The sequence below is a fragment of the Mus musculus genome, chromosome 16 (assembly GCF_000001635.26).
Source record: "Mus musculus strain C57BL/6J chromosome 16, GRCm38.p6 C57BL/6J".
NCBI lineage: Eukaryota > Metazoa > Chordata > Mammalia > Rodentia > Muridae > Mus > Mus musculus.
In genome coordinates this window covers 15,591,933-15,605,625 of record NC_000082.6, presented here as the reverse complement: position 1 = coordinate 15,605,625, position 13,693 = coordinate 15,591,933, and the positions used below count along the sequence as shown (strand labels likewise).

At 42.9% G+C, this 13,693-nt stretch overlaps 1 protein-coding gene across 3 annotated transcripts in view; it reads left to right on the top strand.

The window, feature by feature from the left end:
• Positions 1-11,107: 11,107 nt before the first annotated feature.
• Positions 11,108-13,693, top strand: part of Ube2v2 (ubiquitin-conjugating enzyme E2 variant 2) — a 43,533-nt gene continuing 40,947 nt past the window's right edge. For 2 of the 3 annotated variants that reach the window (NM_001159351.1, NM_023585.4), the window contains exon 1: positions 11,108-11,166. In NM_001159351.1, coding sequence (NP_001152823.1) covers positions 11,151-11,166 — 16 coding nt within the window. In that variant the 5' untranslated portion in view covers positions 11,108-11,150. Of the gene's footprint in view, positions 11,167-11,780; positions 11,936-13,693 lie in introns of those variants that run through there. The other variant, XM_011246011.2, reaches the window with a different exon arrangement.

The window sequence follows — 13,693 nt, the reverse complement described above, 5'->3', positions numbered from 1 at the left end:
ACAGAAGGAGTCTGCTTCAAATGTGGAGAGACAAGACATTGGAGGAATGAATGCCCACAAAACTCCATCCCCATAACAGATCCTAATCCCTCTGAGAAAAATTGCCCCTGTTGTAGGAAAAGTTTCCATTGGAAAAGATATTGTACCTCCATACATAAGGATGCTAAGCCACTGGAGCTTTTAAACTTAAGAGGGGGCAGCCCTCTGCCCCAACAGTAAGAGGGACAGCTACTCCCATAGAAGTCTTATGGGTATCCTACATCTCAGAAGGTTGCCATCCAAAATTAACCATTAAAGTAGATAATAAGCCATTCAAGTGCCTTATTGATACTGGAGCACACAAGACAATTTTAAGGCAAGAGATCCCACTTGACTGGCAACTGATCCCTAGGCTCCAGCTCCGAGGTATAGGGGGTGTGGGTTAAAATGGTGTCCTGCATCTGGCACGCCACAGGGCTAGGGCGGCTCATGGAGGCAGACTCGGGATGTTTGACTTCACCCCACGAGTCAGGCTGTGAGAAGCCACAGGACCCTGTTCCAGGTGTGGGCAGTCTCAGTCTGAGGTCCTGCGTGACTTCCAGAGTTTGGCTCGGACTCTCCTGGCACCACAGAAGCCACTGGGTGATGCAGAAGAGCTGGTTCTGGGGTCCTTGGGCCACACAGAGGTCAAGGACAGCAGGTTCTCATCCTTGGGCACCACAGATGCCACTGGATGCCAAAAAGAGCTGAGAACAGAGTTGCGGGCTCCTACAGGCAGGTTCTAGCTCAAGGCTGAAGGAAAGGGGGTGGGAGGAGAATGCTCCGCCTGGGTTCCACAAGGGTGAGAGTGTGTCCTTGGCTTGTTCAGTGGCTGGCTGCTTGGTGGAAGCCGTGTGTGGGAACACACAGAGGCCTTCTGTGGGAGGTTAGACATGGCTCTTTAGAGGAAGACATGCTCCATTGCTCCATCACAGTGGATCCGATGAGAAGATGCAGTCCATGGTTTTAAGGCGTTTATTGTCATGGCAAGAAGGGGAGCTAAGAGGGTAGTAGAGGCAGAAAAAGGGAGAGAGAGGGAGAGAGTAGAGAAGTAGAGGCTGGCCATAGTCACGTGGAGAGACGGGGGAAGGGAATGCAGAGAGAGGGAGAGCAAGAGGGAGAGAGAGAGGAGGGAGCAAGCAGCCCCTTCTATAGTGGGCCAGGCCTACCTGGCTGTTGCCAGGTAACTTTGGGGGTGGAGTCCAGATAGAATACCAGGGACTTGTGGCATCATCCTATGTGACTGATGGCCACAGAATTGTGGAGAGCTAGGGCCTCATTTCAGGAGCCTGGTATCTGGAGGCATGGCAAATGGCCTTCCATCCCTTTCAGGAACACCTGCTTGTTCTCTGGCGGGTTAAATCTAGCTCAACCAGAAAATAAGCTGCCTGTCACAGCCCCACAAGGGGTTACCTCTCATGCATTTATCACCAAACAGGCCTATATGTGGGGGGACCCTGATAGAGCTACTGGCCTCATATGCCCCTTGGTAGCTCAAGTAGCCACCAATCTTTTAGGGAGAGCTCTGTTACAAGCCCTAGAGGTATTGCTTACCACCCAATCAGAAAGAGACCTCATCAAGATAGAAGAGACCCTAAAAACCCTCCTCCAAATCACCCCCAGTTCTAGGGTTCACTGTTAGATTTGATACTCCCTGACTTATTGGCTTTCCAATGAAGCCATCTGGGTCCCACAGTGACCTGTATCAAGGGAGCAGCTTAAAGCCCTCACACAGCTGGTAGAACAGCTTCTGGTATAACTAATCTACCCCTCCCACTGTCCACAGAACACCCCTGTGTTCGCTATAAAAAAGAGCTCAAGGGTATGGAGACTATTACAAGATTTGAGGGCAATTAACAAAACCATGCAAGTCTGGCTTTGACTCTTCCCACAACCACCCTTCAACCCCTCTTTAACCTCCTAAAAGGAGATAAAAGGCCCTCTTACCCAAGAACACTGTCCACTGGAGTAATCCAAGCTCTAAATTCTGTCAATGCAGCCCTGAAAGATCAAACTCTTGTTAGGTATGACCCAACAATACCCACACAGCTCCTTTTTTTAAAAAATCCCTCCCCTACACGTATGGGAGCCTTTACCAACTCCAGGGGGTGCCAAAATGTCTCCATACCCCAGTGGATGGTACACCCTGAACTCTAAATGAGGTGCATGACATCACCATCACCAAGTCAGTATGTGTTAACCCTCCTGCTCTCCTCTTATGCAAAGGCACTACAGGTGCCTGTATTAATCCACCTTCCTAAAGCTCCAGCATCCCCACGATACTTGTTCCCCAGGTTTATCAATATGAACCTAAAGAATTTGCCTTGTAGATGGGAGGAAGCCAAAAGGAGAGAAAGATCTTCATCCCTCTGCTTGTTGGACTGGGCCTTGCTGTCTCACTGGATATGACAGGAACTACTGGAGCAGATCTTATTCAAACATAACATCTAGCCAGTGACTTCCAGGACAAACTTGAACAGGCAATGGCATTCACTGCAGACAGTCTTGAGTCTCTGCAACACCAGATAACCAACCTCTTTAGCAGGAGTTGTCCTCCCAAACCGAAGAGCCTTGGACTTACTGACTGCTGAACAGGGAGGGACTTGCATTTTGCTGGGGGAGAAATGTTACTTTTATGTCAATGAATCTTGGTTGGTAAAACAAGATATATAAATGCTCAAAGAACTCTGGGGGAACCTCTGGGCACGCTATACTCCCAACACCCCTACCCCTTGGTACTCTAACCCCTTGGTAGCCTAGATTCTTACTCTCCTTGGCCCCATACTAGCCATTGGAGCCTTGCTTCTCTTGGCACCCTGTCACATTCAGTTTCTAAAGCAGCAGATGAGTAGTATTGCAAAAATCACTACCAATCAGATCATGGTTCAATATTAGACTGTTCCTGACATAAGAGACAGTGATTCTGATAGCAAGGTATACAGGTGCTCAAAGAGCTCTGGGGGAACCTCTAGGCACTCTGTGTACCCAATGCCCCTACTCCTTGGTATTCTAACCCCTTGGAGGCTTGGCTTCTTCTTTCCCTTGGTCTCATACTAACCATTGGAGACTTGCTTCCTTTGGCACCTTGCTCATTCAATTTCTAAAGCAGCAGATGAGTAGCATTGCAAAGATCACTACTAATCAGGTCTTGGTTCAATATCAAAATGTTCCCAACATAGGAGACAGTTATTCTCATGAGACCTCTTCTTTATAAAAAGAAAAGGGGGAGTTTAGGGTGGTGGGCTATGAGAGAAAGTCTGGTAAGTTCAAGCTAAGGCTCCCGGCACTATATATATATATATATATCATATAGTCATATATAGAGTCACAGCCCTCTATAGAGAATTGTTGCCATCAGTCACATAGGGGAAATGCTCCCAAGCCCCTCCTCATGTAGATGAGGCATATCAGGCCAAACCAATAGGAAGCACCTGCTGTCAGACCCCACCCCAGAACTGTATATAAGATCCTCTCCAGAAAGAATAAAGGTATGTGAGAATTATTTCATCATCTGAGCATCTGTCACAAGAGCTGTAACACTGCCTGGGAAGAGAATACCCTCCAAAAGCTTTCACCACCAGAAGCAGCTCCCCTGCACTCTGCTTACTAGCCAACCCCGCAACCCCCACCCTGGTGGCTCAGCTCAGCTAGGCTCTGTGCAGCATCTCAGAGCACAGAGGCTGCTAGAGTAGCAGTGGGCAGGCTAGAGCAGCAGTGGGCAGGCAACAGCAGTGGAAGCAAGGGAGGCACTTCCCCCTCCCTACTCGTGCCTTTTCCCCTTCTCTTGAATCCTCCCTCCAGGTTGGTTGGGCCAGAGGTCTCTGTGGATAGCCCTGGTACACAGACTGACTCATGAACATCTTATTAGATGCCTTTGACAAAATCTCTTCAAGATAAAAGTCCTGGAGAGAATTGGGGTATAAGGCACATATCTCAACATAATAAAGGGAGTTTATAGCAAAACCATAGCCAATATCAACTTAAATGAAGCATTTAAGTAAATGAAACTCAAAGCATTTACAGTAAAATCAGAAACAGGACCAGGATGTCCACTTTCTCCATATCTGTTCAATATATTACTTGAAATCTTAGCTAGAGCATTAAGACAATTGACAGTGATCAAAGAGAGTACAGATAGGAGAGGAAGAATAGAATATCTTTATCTGCAGATAATATGATAGTATATATACATCAGTGACTCTAAAATTTTCACCAGGAAACTTACAGCAGTTAAACATTTTCTGCAAATTAGCATGATACAAAATTACCACACAAAAATCAGTGGTCTTCCTATATGCAAATGACAAATAGACTGAGAAGGAAATCAGGAAAACAGTATCTTTCATCACAGTCTCAATGAACTGTATGTTGAAAAACCAAAACATCAAGTGAAAACTTGCATACTAAAAATTTTAAGATATTGAAAAATATTGAAGACAATTGAAGATCAAAAGATCACCTATGTTCACAAATGTGTAGGATTAATACTGGATGCCAAGGTCCAGCCTAGGCTTGGGGAGGGGTTCTGAAGAAGGGATGTTTGGGAGTGGTGAAATGACTCAAAGTCAAATCATGGGTACAGCCTGTAGTCTGCTGAAGATGGATCCCAAGACAGTTTTCTGTAGATAGCTCTTGGCTCTGTAGTCTGCTTGAGACAGCTCCTTACTCAAGATGTCTCTCTGCTAGAGACAGTTCTTTTATGTTAGAAAAAAAAATCCTAAAAGCTCTCTGGATAGCTTATGAGTTTTCCAACCAAAGTCAGAAAAGCTGCTAGGAAAAAATTCTAAAATAGCTGTGCTTTCTCTCCAGAGATCTCCAGATAGCTCAGCTTTTGCTAGAAAAAAAAAATCTATAAAATAAGTGCTATTGCTCTCTGCTATCTTATCTCATACAGATCAAAAGCCTAGGCTTTTATTTACATATCAGTTCACTTATGTACTTCAGGTTCCCTCTTGACCATCCCATGAGTCAGCATTCCCAGACCCTAGTCCCTTGATTCTTAGAAAAAGACAGCAAGCACATTCTTTTTTAAAACATGGCAAATGAATTCAGAGATCTACCTACCTTTGAAAGCACAAACAATAAACTTATCTGGATGGGATCATGTCCTGAGATTACCATTCTAACCATGCCTGGACCTAAATTAATTCTGTCCCAGGCTGATCTAGAACTCAGTAATCTGCCTGCATTTGTATCTGATTTTCTCACAAGCTGGCTCATAGTGTAGTCGCGCCTCTGTTTTTCTAGATCCTTGAAGCCCCTCATATAATTCATATAATTGCATTATATTTTGCATAGCTGAGAAATTATATGTTCTTGATCTCATGTTTTCAGAGTTCTTTCCCACAGCCTTAAAGGCTGTACTGAAGGTCATATCATTTACCATTTTTGCTAAGGACATAGACACATCCTCATCTCCTGGACTCGTGCTGTCTCTAATTATTATAGAGTCATTAGCCTTAGCAGAGAGGAATTTCCAGATAGCCTTGGCAGGGAGAATATTTTCCAAAGGAAGAACATGAAACCACACACACACACACACACACACACACATATGTATGTATATACATGCACATATATATGTATTTATACATACATATATGTATATGTATACACACACACACAAGCCTCATGACCAGCAACTCTCAACACCTGTGGAGACCCACACCCTGCTGGCTCTGTTTCGGGAACAGAAAACCATGTCACACTGTCTTTTCCAGTCCATGCAGGACTCAGCAATTGGAAAATGGCCATCTTACCAAAAACAATCTACAGATCTAGTATAATATTCATCACAACACAAGTCTTCATAAAAATTGGAAAAATAAATTTCAACTTCATATGGACACAAACAAAAAACCTGATGCCTAAAATAGTCCTGAATAATAAATGAAATCCCAGATTTCAAGTTGTACTACAGAGATAAACTAATAAAAAACAGCATGCTATTGACATAAAAAGACATGTTGATCAATGAAATTGAATTGAAGACACAGACATAAGTCTAAACACCTATGTATACTTGATTTCTTATAAAGAAGTAAAAAACGAAACAAAACCAAAAAACCAAAAAACCAAAAAACCAAAAAACCAAAAAACCAAAAAACCAAAAAACCAAAAAACCAAAAAACCAAAAAAACCAAAAAACCAAAAAAACCAAAAAACCAAAAAACCAAAAAACCAAAAAACCAAAAAACCAAAAACCAAATCAAACCAAACCAACAACAACAAAAAACACACTGGAGGAAAGATAGCATCTTCAATAATTAGTTCTGGTCTACTGGGTGGCTGTATGTGGAAGAATAAAAAATAGATTCATATATACTACACAAAACTAAACTCCAAATCAATCTTGATATCTAAACATAAGACCAGCTACTCTGAGTTAGATGAAAAAGAAGTGCCCCATGGTGTCTCTCAAAAGTAATAGGGGACATCAAATAAATCACACACGAAAGCACACAGTAAACCTACAGGAGTGGAAAAAAGAAACTCAAATGAAGCTGGGCCGCCTCTCCTTCCATTGAGCCTCATCTATAAAGAATGACCCAGTAGCCTCCACCAAACTTCATTTGGCTGGGGTTCTCTGGCTCCCACTGCCACTGGGAAGGCTCCAGAGATGGCAGCTTCTCCTGCTCTCAGGCTGTGTTTATCCTGTCAGCTTCTACCAAAACCTGGCACAGACCATACTGTGATTCTAACATTAGGAGTTCTGAAGTGTCCTGGGAAACTCCCAGCCAGGTCGCAGCCTGTGGGGAGACTGCACTGCCTCTGGTGGCTGCAGGTCGTGCCAGCCAAAGAAACAGGGAGGAAAAAAAATCATCATACACCAATCAGAGCAGGAGATGATTCCCAGTAAGGCAGGACGAGAGACAAAAACACAAAGACACACAACACACTGAGGCACCTCAACACGTGATCGATCCGTGGACAGCCAATTGCTCCCCTAAAACCACTCTACTATCAAGTCAGGGAAGTCCCCAGTGATCCTGTCAGATGAGCTCCCAAATGTTAGGGTCCAAGAATCACTGAAGGAAGACCCCAGACTCAAATAGTATGCAAAGGCAAAGAGTGTTTATTATGCAGAAATGACCACAACATGCAGGGTCAAACATTCATCTAAAGGGCAACTACTCAAAGAGCTTGCAGGTTACTTTTTATGTAGGGCTAGGGGAATTTTCCAAAAGGGTTAGATTATCTCTAATATGACTGGTAGTGGGCAAAGCAGTGATATTAGTACAATTTTGATTGGTTGCTATGTTAGTTTCTCTATGTTAGGTGAGGCCTTGAAGAATTTTGGAAACTAGCTCAGTTCTTGCCTTGTTATCGCCTCCAGCTAGGTGCCCCAAGAGCTCACCATCCCTAAGTTAGGGCCGTTGTTAAAGGCCCATTGCCAGTGGCTCATTCTGAGGAGCCCGGTATGCTTCCTGGGGAATTAAAATTATTTTAAAGATTTATTTATTTATTTTATGTATGAGTGTTCAAACTGCATGTACAGCTACACACCAGAGGAGGGCATCAGATTACATTATAGATGGCCATGAGCCATGTGGTTGCTGGGAATTGAACTCAGGATATGTGTAAAAGCAGCCAGTGCTCTTAACCACTGAGCCATCTCTCCAGCCCAGGAATTGAAATGTTTATTCCTGAGGTTTTTGGACCTCTCAAGGAGTCAGCTAACCTGGACCCTTGGGGGCTGCTGGAGACTGAACCACCCACTAAGTAGCATACACAGGCTGGACCTAGTTCCCCTGCCCCCTCCTGGAAAAAAAGGAGCAGATGTGCAGCTTGGTCTTCTTGCCAGTCCCCCAACAACTGGAGTGAGGGCTATCCCTGACTCTGTTGCCTGCCTGTGGATCTTGTTCCCCTACCTGGCTACCTTGTCTGGCCTCAGTGGGAGTGAATGTGCCTCGTCTTGCAGTGACTTGATGTGTTAGGGTGGGTTAGTACCCAGGAGGGCCTCCCCCTTCTCAGATTAGAAGGGGAGAAGATATGGGGGGGAGGGGCTGCTTGAGGGGGGAATTGGGAAGGGAGGACTGTGATCAGGATGTAATGTGAATAAATGAATGAATGAATGAATGAATGAATGAAAAAAAGTTGAAGATAGTTCTACCCTTGTAAGGGTCCATGATTTGCTGAAGAATGATACCAGGGACTCAAATAGTATGTAAAGGCAATGAGTGTTTGCCAAGTGTTTTATTCTACAGAAGTCCAGCATGCTGAGGTCTCCCCATTAACAAGATAGAGAGACAACCAAGTAAGCTCACAGGCCCGATTTAAAGCACATTACAGAATTCTGGGGTAGGTGTTCTCTATGTTAATCTGTTGGGTCCATCTCTTCAGATATTCCATTATCGGGGTATGGGGGCTGGAAACTTGCTGAAGAGGTAGCTGAAGAAGTCTGAGGAAACTGCTGCTGACCCATTGTCCTTGCCTCAGGCCAGGTGGCGGGGCAGCTTCTGATGCCTGGACTTGCCTGGAATTGCCCAGTTCTTGGAAACAGAGATTTAGGCCTAGTCTTCTTAATTGCTAGTTTGCAGCTTGTCATGGAATCAGTTTAGCCTTCTCACCTGAAGATTCAGATATGTCTCTTTTGAGTATATATGCAAAGACTTTACATGCTACTATTGAGATACTTGCTTATCCATGTTCATGGTGCCTGTATTCATAATAACCAGAAATTGGAAACAGTCTAGATATTCATTAACTGATTAGTGGATACTGAACATGTGGTACAGATATACAATGGAATCAATAAGCTGTTAAAATTATAAAAATTAGAAGGCAAATGGATAGATCTAGGACAAAATCTTTTAGAGAGAATTAACTCAGACACCCCCAAAGACAGATATGTATGTTTCTATGTCTTCTCTTACATGTGAATACTAGCTCTAAAGCCTTTAAATATGTGTGCTATAATCCACATAACCATAAAGGCTAGGTACTGTCTTAGTCACTGCTCTACTACTGTTAAGATACTATGACCAAGGCAACTCTTCTGATAGAAAGCATTTAATTGGGGACTTGCTTACAGTTTCAGAGGTTTAGTTCAATATCATCATAGCAATAGAATGACAGCATGCAGGCAGGTGCTGTAGCAGTAACTGAGAGCTACATTCTAGGTGGACATAGAGAGAAGAAGACAGACTAGACTTTGCATGGGCTTTTAAAACCTCAAAGCCCCTTCCCAGTGACACACTGTCTCCAACAAGGCCGCACTTCCTATTTCCTCTAATCCTTTCAAATAGTTCTACTCCCTTGTGACTAAGCATCAAATATATAAATGCTAGTTAATAGATGTGAAACATCTAGTTGTATCCCAACTGATTTTTTTTTAAGATTTATTTATTGATTATATGTAAGTACACTGTATCTGTCTTCAGACACTCCAGAAGAGGGAGTCAGATCTCGTTAGGGATGGTTGTGAGCCACCATGTGGTTGCTGGGATTTGAACTCTGGACCTTCGGAAGAGCAGTCGGGTGCTCTTACCCACTGAGCCATCTCACCAGCCCCCAACTGAATTTTTTTCATGTTCAGTTGCATAAGTATGTGATGTCTTCAGCAATATAGTCTTACAGTTAGGTTGTCAAGGATAACCAATAGCATTGTGAGTAGCCTATAATATTTGCTTGTGTGTGGTATTTATTGAACCTGACTTTGGATATTTTAAAGAGACTTAGAGGGTTGGAATTTTTAAAGACTGGGAATTCTAAAGTTGTACTGTATTTAATATTTTAGTATTTATGACATCTTGGGCACAAACAAGAAAGGAATATTAACAATGATGCACTTGGAATGGACTTGTATTAGATAATCTTTGTTGTGAACTTGACACAAATGGAAAGAGGAAATCTCAATTTAAGACTTGCCTTAGTCAGAATAACCTGTGGGCATGTCTGAAAAGAAAAACCTGGGGGAACTTTCTTAGTCACTAATTGTTGTAGGAGAATCCAGTTGGGTATGGGTATACCATCTTTAGGTACATGGGCTTACTCCTCCAAATAAGGTAGGTGAACGTAAGATAGAAATGTAAAGGTCCATGATTCACCGAAGAATGACACCTGGGACTCAAATAGTATGTATACTCAGAGAGTGCTTTATTTTGCAGAAGTCCAGCGTGTTGGAGTCTCCCATTGCCAAAACAGAGAGACAACTAAGTGAGTGTGCATGCTTGCTTTAAAGCACATTGGAATTCTGGGGAAGATGAGTTTTATCTTACTCTATCTCTAGGCATCCTAGAACCATTATCGGGCATGAAGGCTGGAGCCTGGGTTTTTTTCTATTAGTAATTGACTTGCCTGGGCTTGCCTGGACTTTCCCAGTTCTTAGGCCCAGTCTCCTTAACTGTCAATTTGAAGTCTGTCATGGAGTCAGCCTAGCCTTCTCAGAAGCAAGGTGGTAAGCTGCTTTTCTCCATCCCTTTTTGCTTCACGGTTTTGCTTGAGTTTCTTCTGTGGCTTTCTTTACTGATGGACTTTTGGTTCTGGTGTCATCAGAGCAAAACTACAGCCTAAACGTAGCCTGCACTAACACAGCCCAACCTTTTGGAATAGTTTTTTTTTTTTTTCCCCAACACAATTGTGAATTCCCATGTTTTACCTTGATTATTAATAACAGGTTTGGTGTGATGTAACTTTGTTTTTCGAGACAGGGTTTCTCTTTATAGCTCTGGCTGTCCTGGAACTCACTTTGTAGACCAGGCTGGCCTCGAACTCAGAAATCCGCCTGCCTCTGCCTCCCGAGTGCTGGGATTAAAGGCGTGCGCCACCACGCCCGGCTCGTGATGTAACTGTTAGCGTTTGTTTAGACATTATTTCAATATTTAATAAGAGGAGTCATAGGGAAAATTTCCCTTGGACACACTGACACTATTGGAGATCTCAGATCTTTTAAAGACTTTTTAAGCTCATGCTGCCTTAGTCTCCCAACCCAGTTTTATGTGTGTGTTTTGATTAGGACAACCGATGAACCAACAGTTCCAGAGACCATCAGGGGCAAAGCTTGCCAGGAACAGGAACCTGATACAGTCCCCACTATCCCCACTATCGGTCCCTCTATGACGGAGAGCAACGCGCTGCCGGAAGTGACGTTGACGCCCTGCGTGCGGTGGTGCGTCTGGTAGCAGGAGAAGATGGCGGTCTCCACAGGTCGGTTCCTAGCCGGGTCTGCCGCGCTCCCGCTGCTTTCTGTCCGGCGGGCCGCGCGGGACTGCGGGTGCGCAGTGCGGAGGGCCCCGCGAGGGGCAGGGGGTGGGGCGGGCGGTAGGGAGGTCGGGACGCGCGTGTCAGAGCTCGCGGTGACGGGGAGCCTGCGCGCCCACCGCCCGCGGCGGCCCTGCGGGAGGACCGGCAGATCTGGGCGCCGCAGCGGAGCCGAGGGTGGAGTGCGCTGGAGCGGCCCGCGGTGGCGGTGGCATTGCCCATCAACGGGGCTACGGCGGAGAGGCATCCTGGATGGAGCCGGGGATCTAGGCTGGGAGTCCACCAGACAGACACGTGCGGGAGGATAGGACTAACCGGAGGGTGGCTGCTGTCTGGAATAAGAGGGCGACGATTTTACTTAGGTGGCCGAATGCGTGTTCTTCTTCTTCTTCTTCTTCTTTTTTTTTTTCAATTAAGTGAAAAACTACAGTACACTGAGCCAGACGAAAGCTAATTGCAGGACAGTTGGTACCTTAGATAGGTGTTCTACTCTTGTCTACAATGTTCGGTTGCCTTTGAGCAGAAACTTGAAATTTAAATGCCAACAGGGTTTAGAAATTTGGTGACAAAAAAAATTAAAACAGTTTAAAAGTGTTGAGTTTTAGCATTTAAAAATGATGATTCATAAGATTTATTTTTTTTTCTAGTTCTTATTGAATCTAGGTTGTAGAAATGGAAGAGGTTGAGTGCATGTTGTGATTGTTAACATTTCAAGGTAATGCCTTCATATACATTTTTCATATTGTTTAAATCTTACCTTTATGTGTATGAGTGCCATAGACAATAAAATCTTTAGCAGTTCTACCTCTGGAAAATACATCAGTGGTCAGATCAGAGCTGTCCAAGACCAAAGCTCATTTTAAAAGTGATCTTTTAATGTTATAACCCTTAATCTCTTTACTTCTTATTTGAAATATATGTGCTTATTAGTGCCATGTTTTTTAAAGAGTTGTGCTCACTACCTTAAAATTAAACTAATAAAATGGTGTATTGTAATATGAAAAATGTCAATTTGTGATTGCATTTGTTCTTTTTAAAAATATTTATTATATATATATGAGTACACTGTAGCTGTCTTCAGACACACTAGAAGAGGGCATTGGGTTCCATTACAGATGGCTGTGAGCCACCTTGTGATTGCTGGGGATTGAACTCAGGACCTCTGGGAGAGCAACCAGTGTTCTTAGCAGCTGAGCCATCTCTCCAGTCAGCATTTGTTTTTTGGAACATATTTAACACTACTCATATGAAAGAATGTTAAGTATTTTGAAAAGAGCAGTAATTAGATAAAATGAGTGGTCCATACTTTTTATCAAACTTTGGTTTTTGGCAATTGAATGTGTACTCTAAGCGTTGGATTATTTGCCCATGTATTGCATATTAGATATCTGTATCCTGTTTGTTATTTTCACTGGTTTTAGACCAAGGAAATGGGAACTTTGGTATAATTAAAATACATCTTAGAAAATGGAGCTTATTTATTTATTTTTGAGTCAGTGTCCCATGTAGCCAGGCTGACCTTGAACTCTAACTGGAAAAAGTTTGGAGGATAATAATTCAAATTAGATTGAGAATTCCTTCTTAGAAAATTGAGAAACCAAAGAAGTAAAAAGTTACACATAACTTTACAGGAACAGAAGCAAGAGTATAATCCAGCATTCTCTCCATCATGACTAACTTAATTTGGAGTATTCCTCAAAGGATGAGTTTTTTTCTGTTTTAGTCTCGACACTGACTCTCATACATTCCTTCTTAGATAAATTTTTCTTTACATTCTTGGTTCCTTCTCAGATGGAAGTGTCTGAAGTTTCCTCCTTCCTTTCCCCAAGTCAAGAGGCTTTCATAGAATTTAGCTTAAGCATTACTCAAGGCAAAAGATGTTTATTAATATTTAGTATCTGTGAGTAAAGATTTCATTTGATTCATTTACTGCAATTTACTGTGTAAAAAAGGAAGTTCTGTGTGTTTTGTGGTAGTGCATTCCTATAATCCCAGCTATGAGGAAGGATCGTGAGTTCCTGATGAGCCTGGGCTACATAAGGTTAGCCTAGGCTAGGTAGTAAGATCCTGTCTCAAAAGTAAACAAAAACTGAACATTCTTTTGTTTGTCATAGTTTTAGGTTTACAGAAAAATGGAGAAGATGGTGTGCAATCAGTTCTCTTCCTTTGATAGCTTAGTGTGACACATTTGTCAAAGTTAATGACCTAATATGTCAACATGTTTACTATTTTTATATTTTCAGTTTTTACTTTAGGTCTCCTTTTGGTATTAAGAGCTCTTTTTAGGTACTGCATTACATTGTTACATGACATTGAAAAAAATTCACTTAGATTATTTTGATGGGTCTGTAGGTTCTTTGAATGCAGATACATGAGAGAGGCTTAGAGAAAAAAAAAAAAAACCCAGATTTTATTTTTCCCTTTTTGTAAGTCTGTGTAAGGTCAGGAAACAACCAAAGAAAAATAATTACCC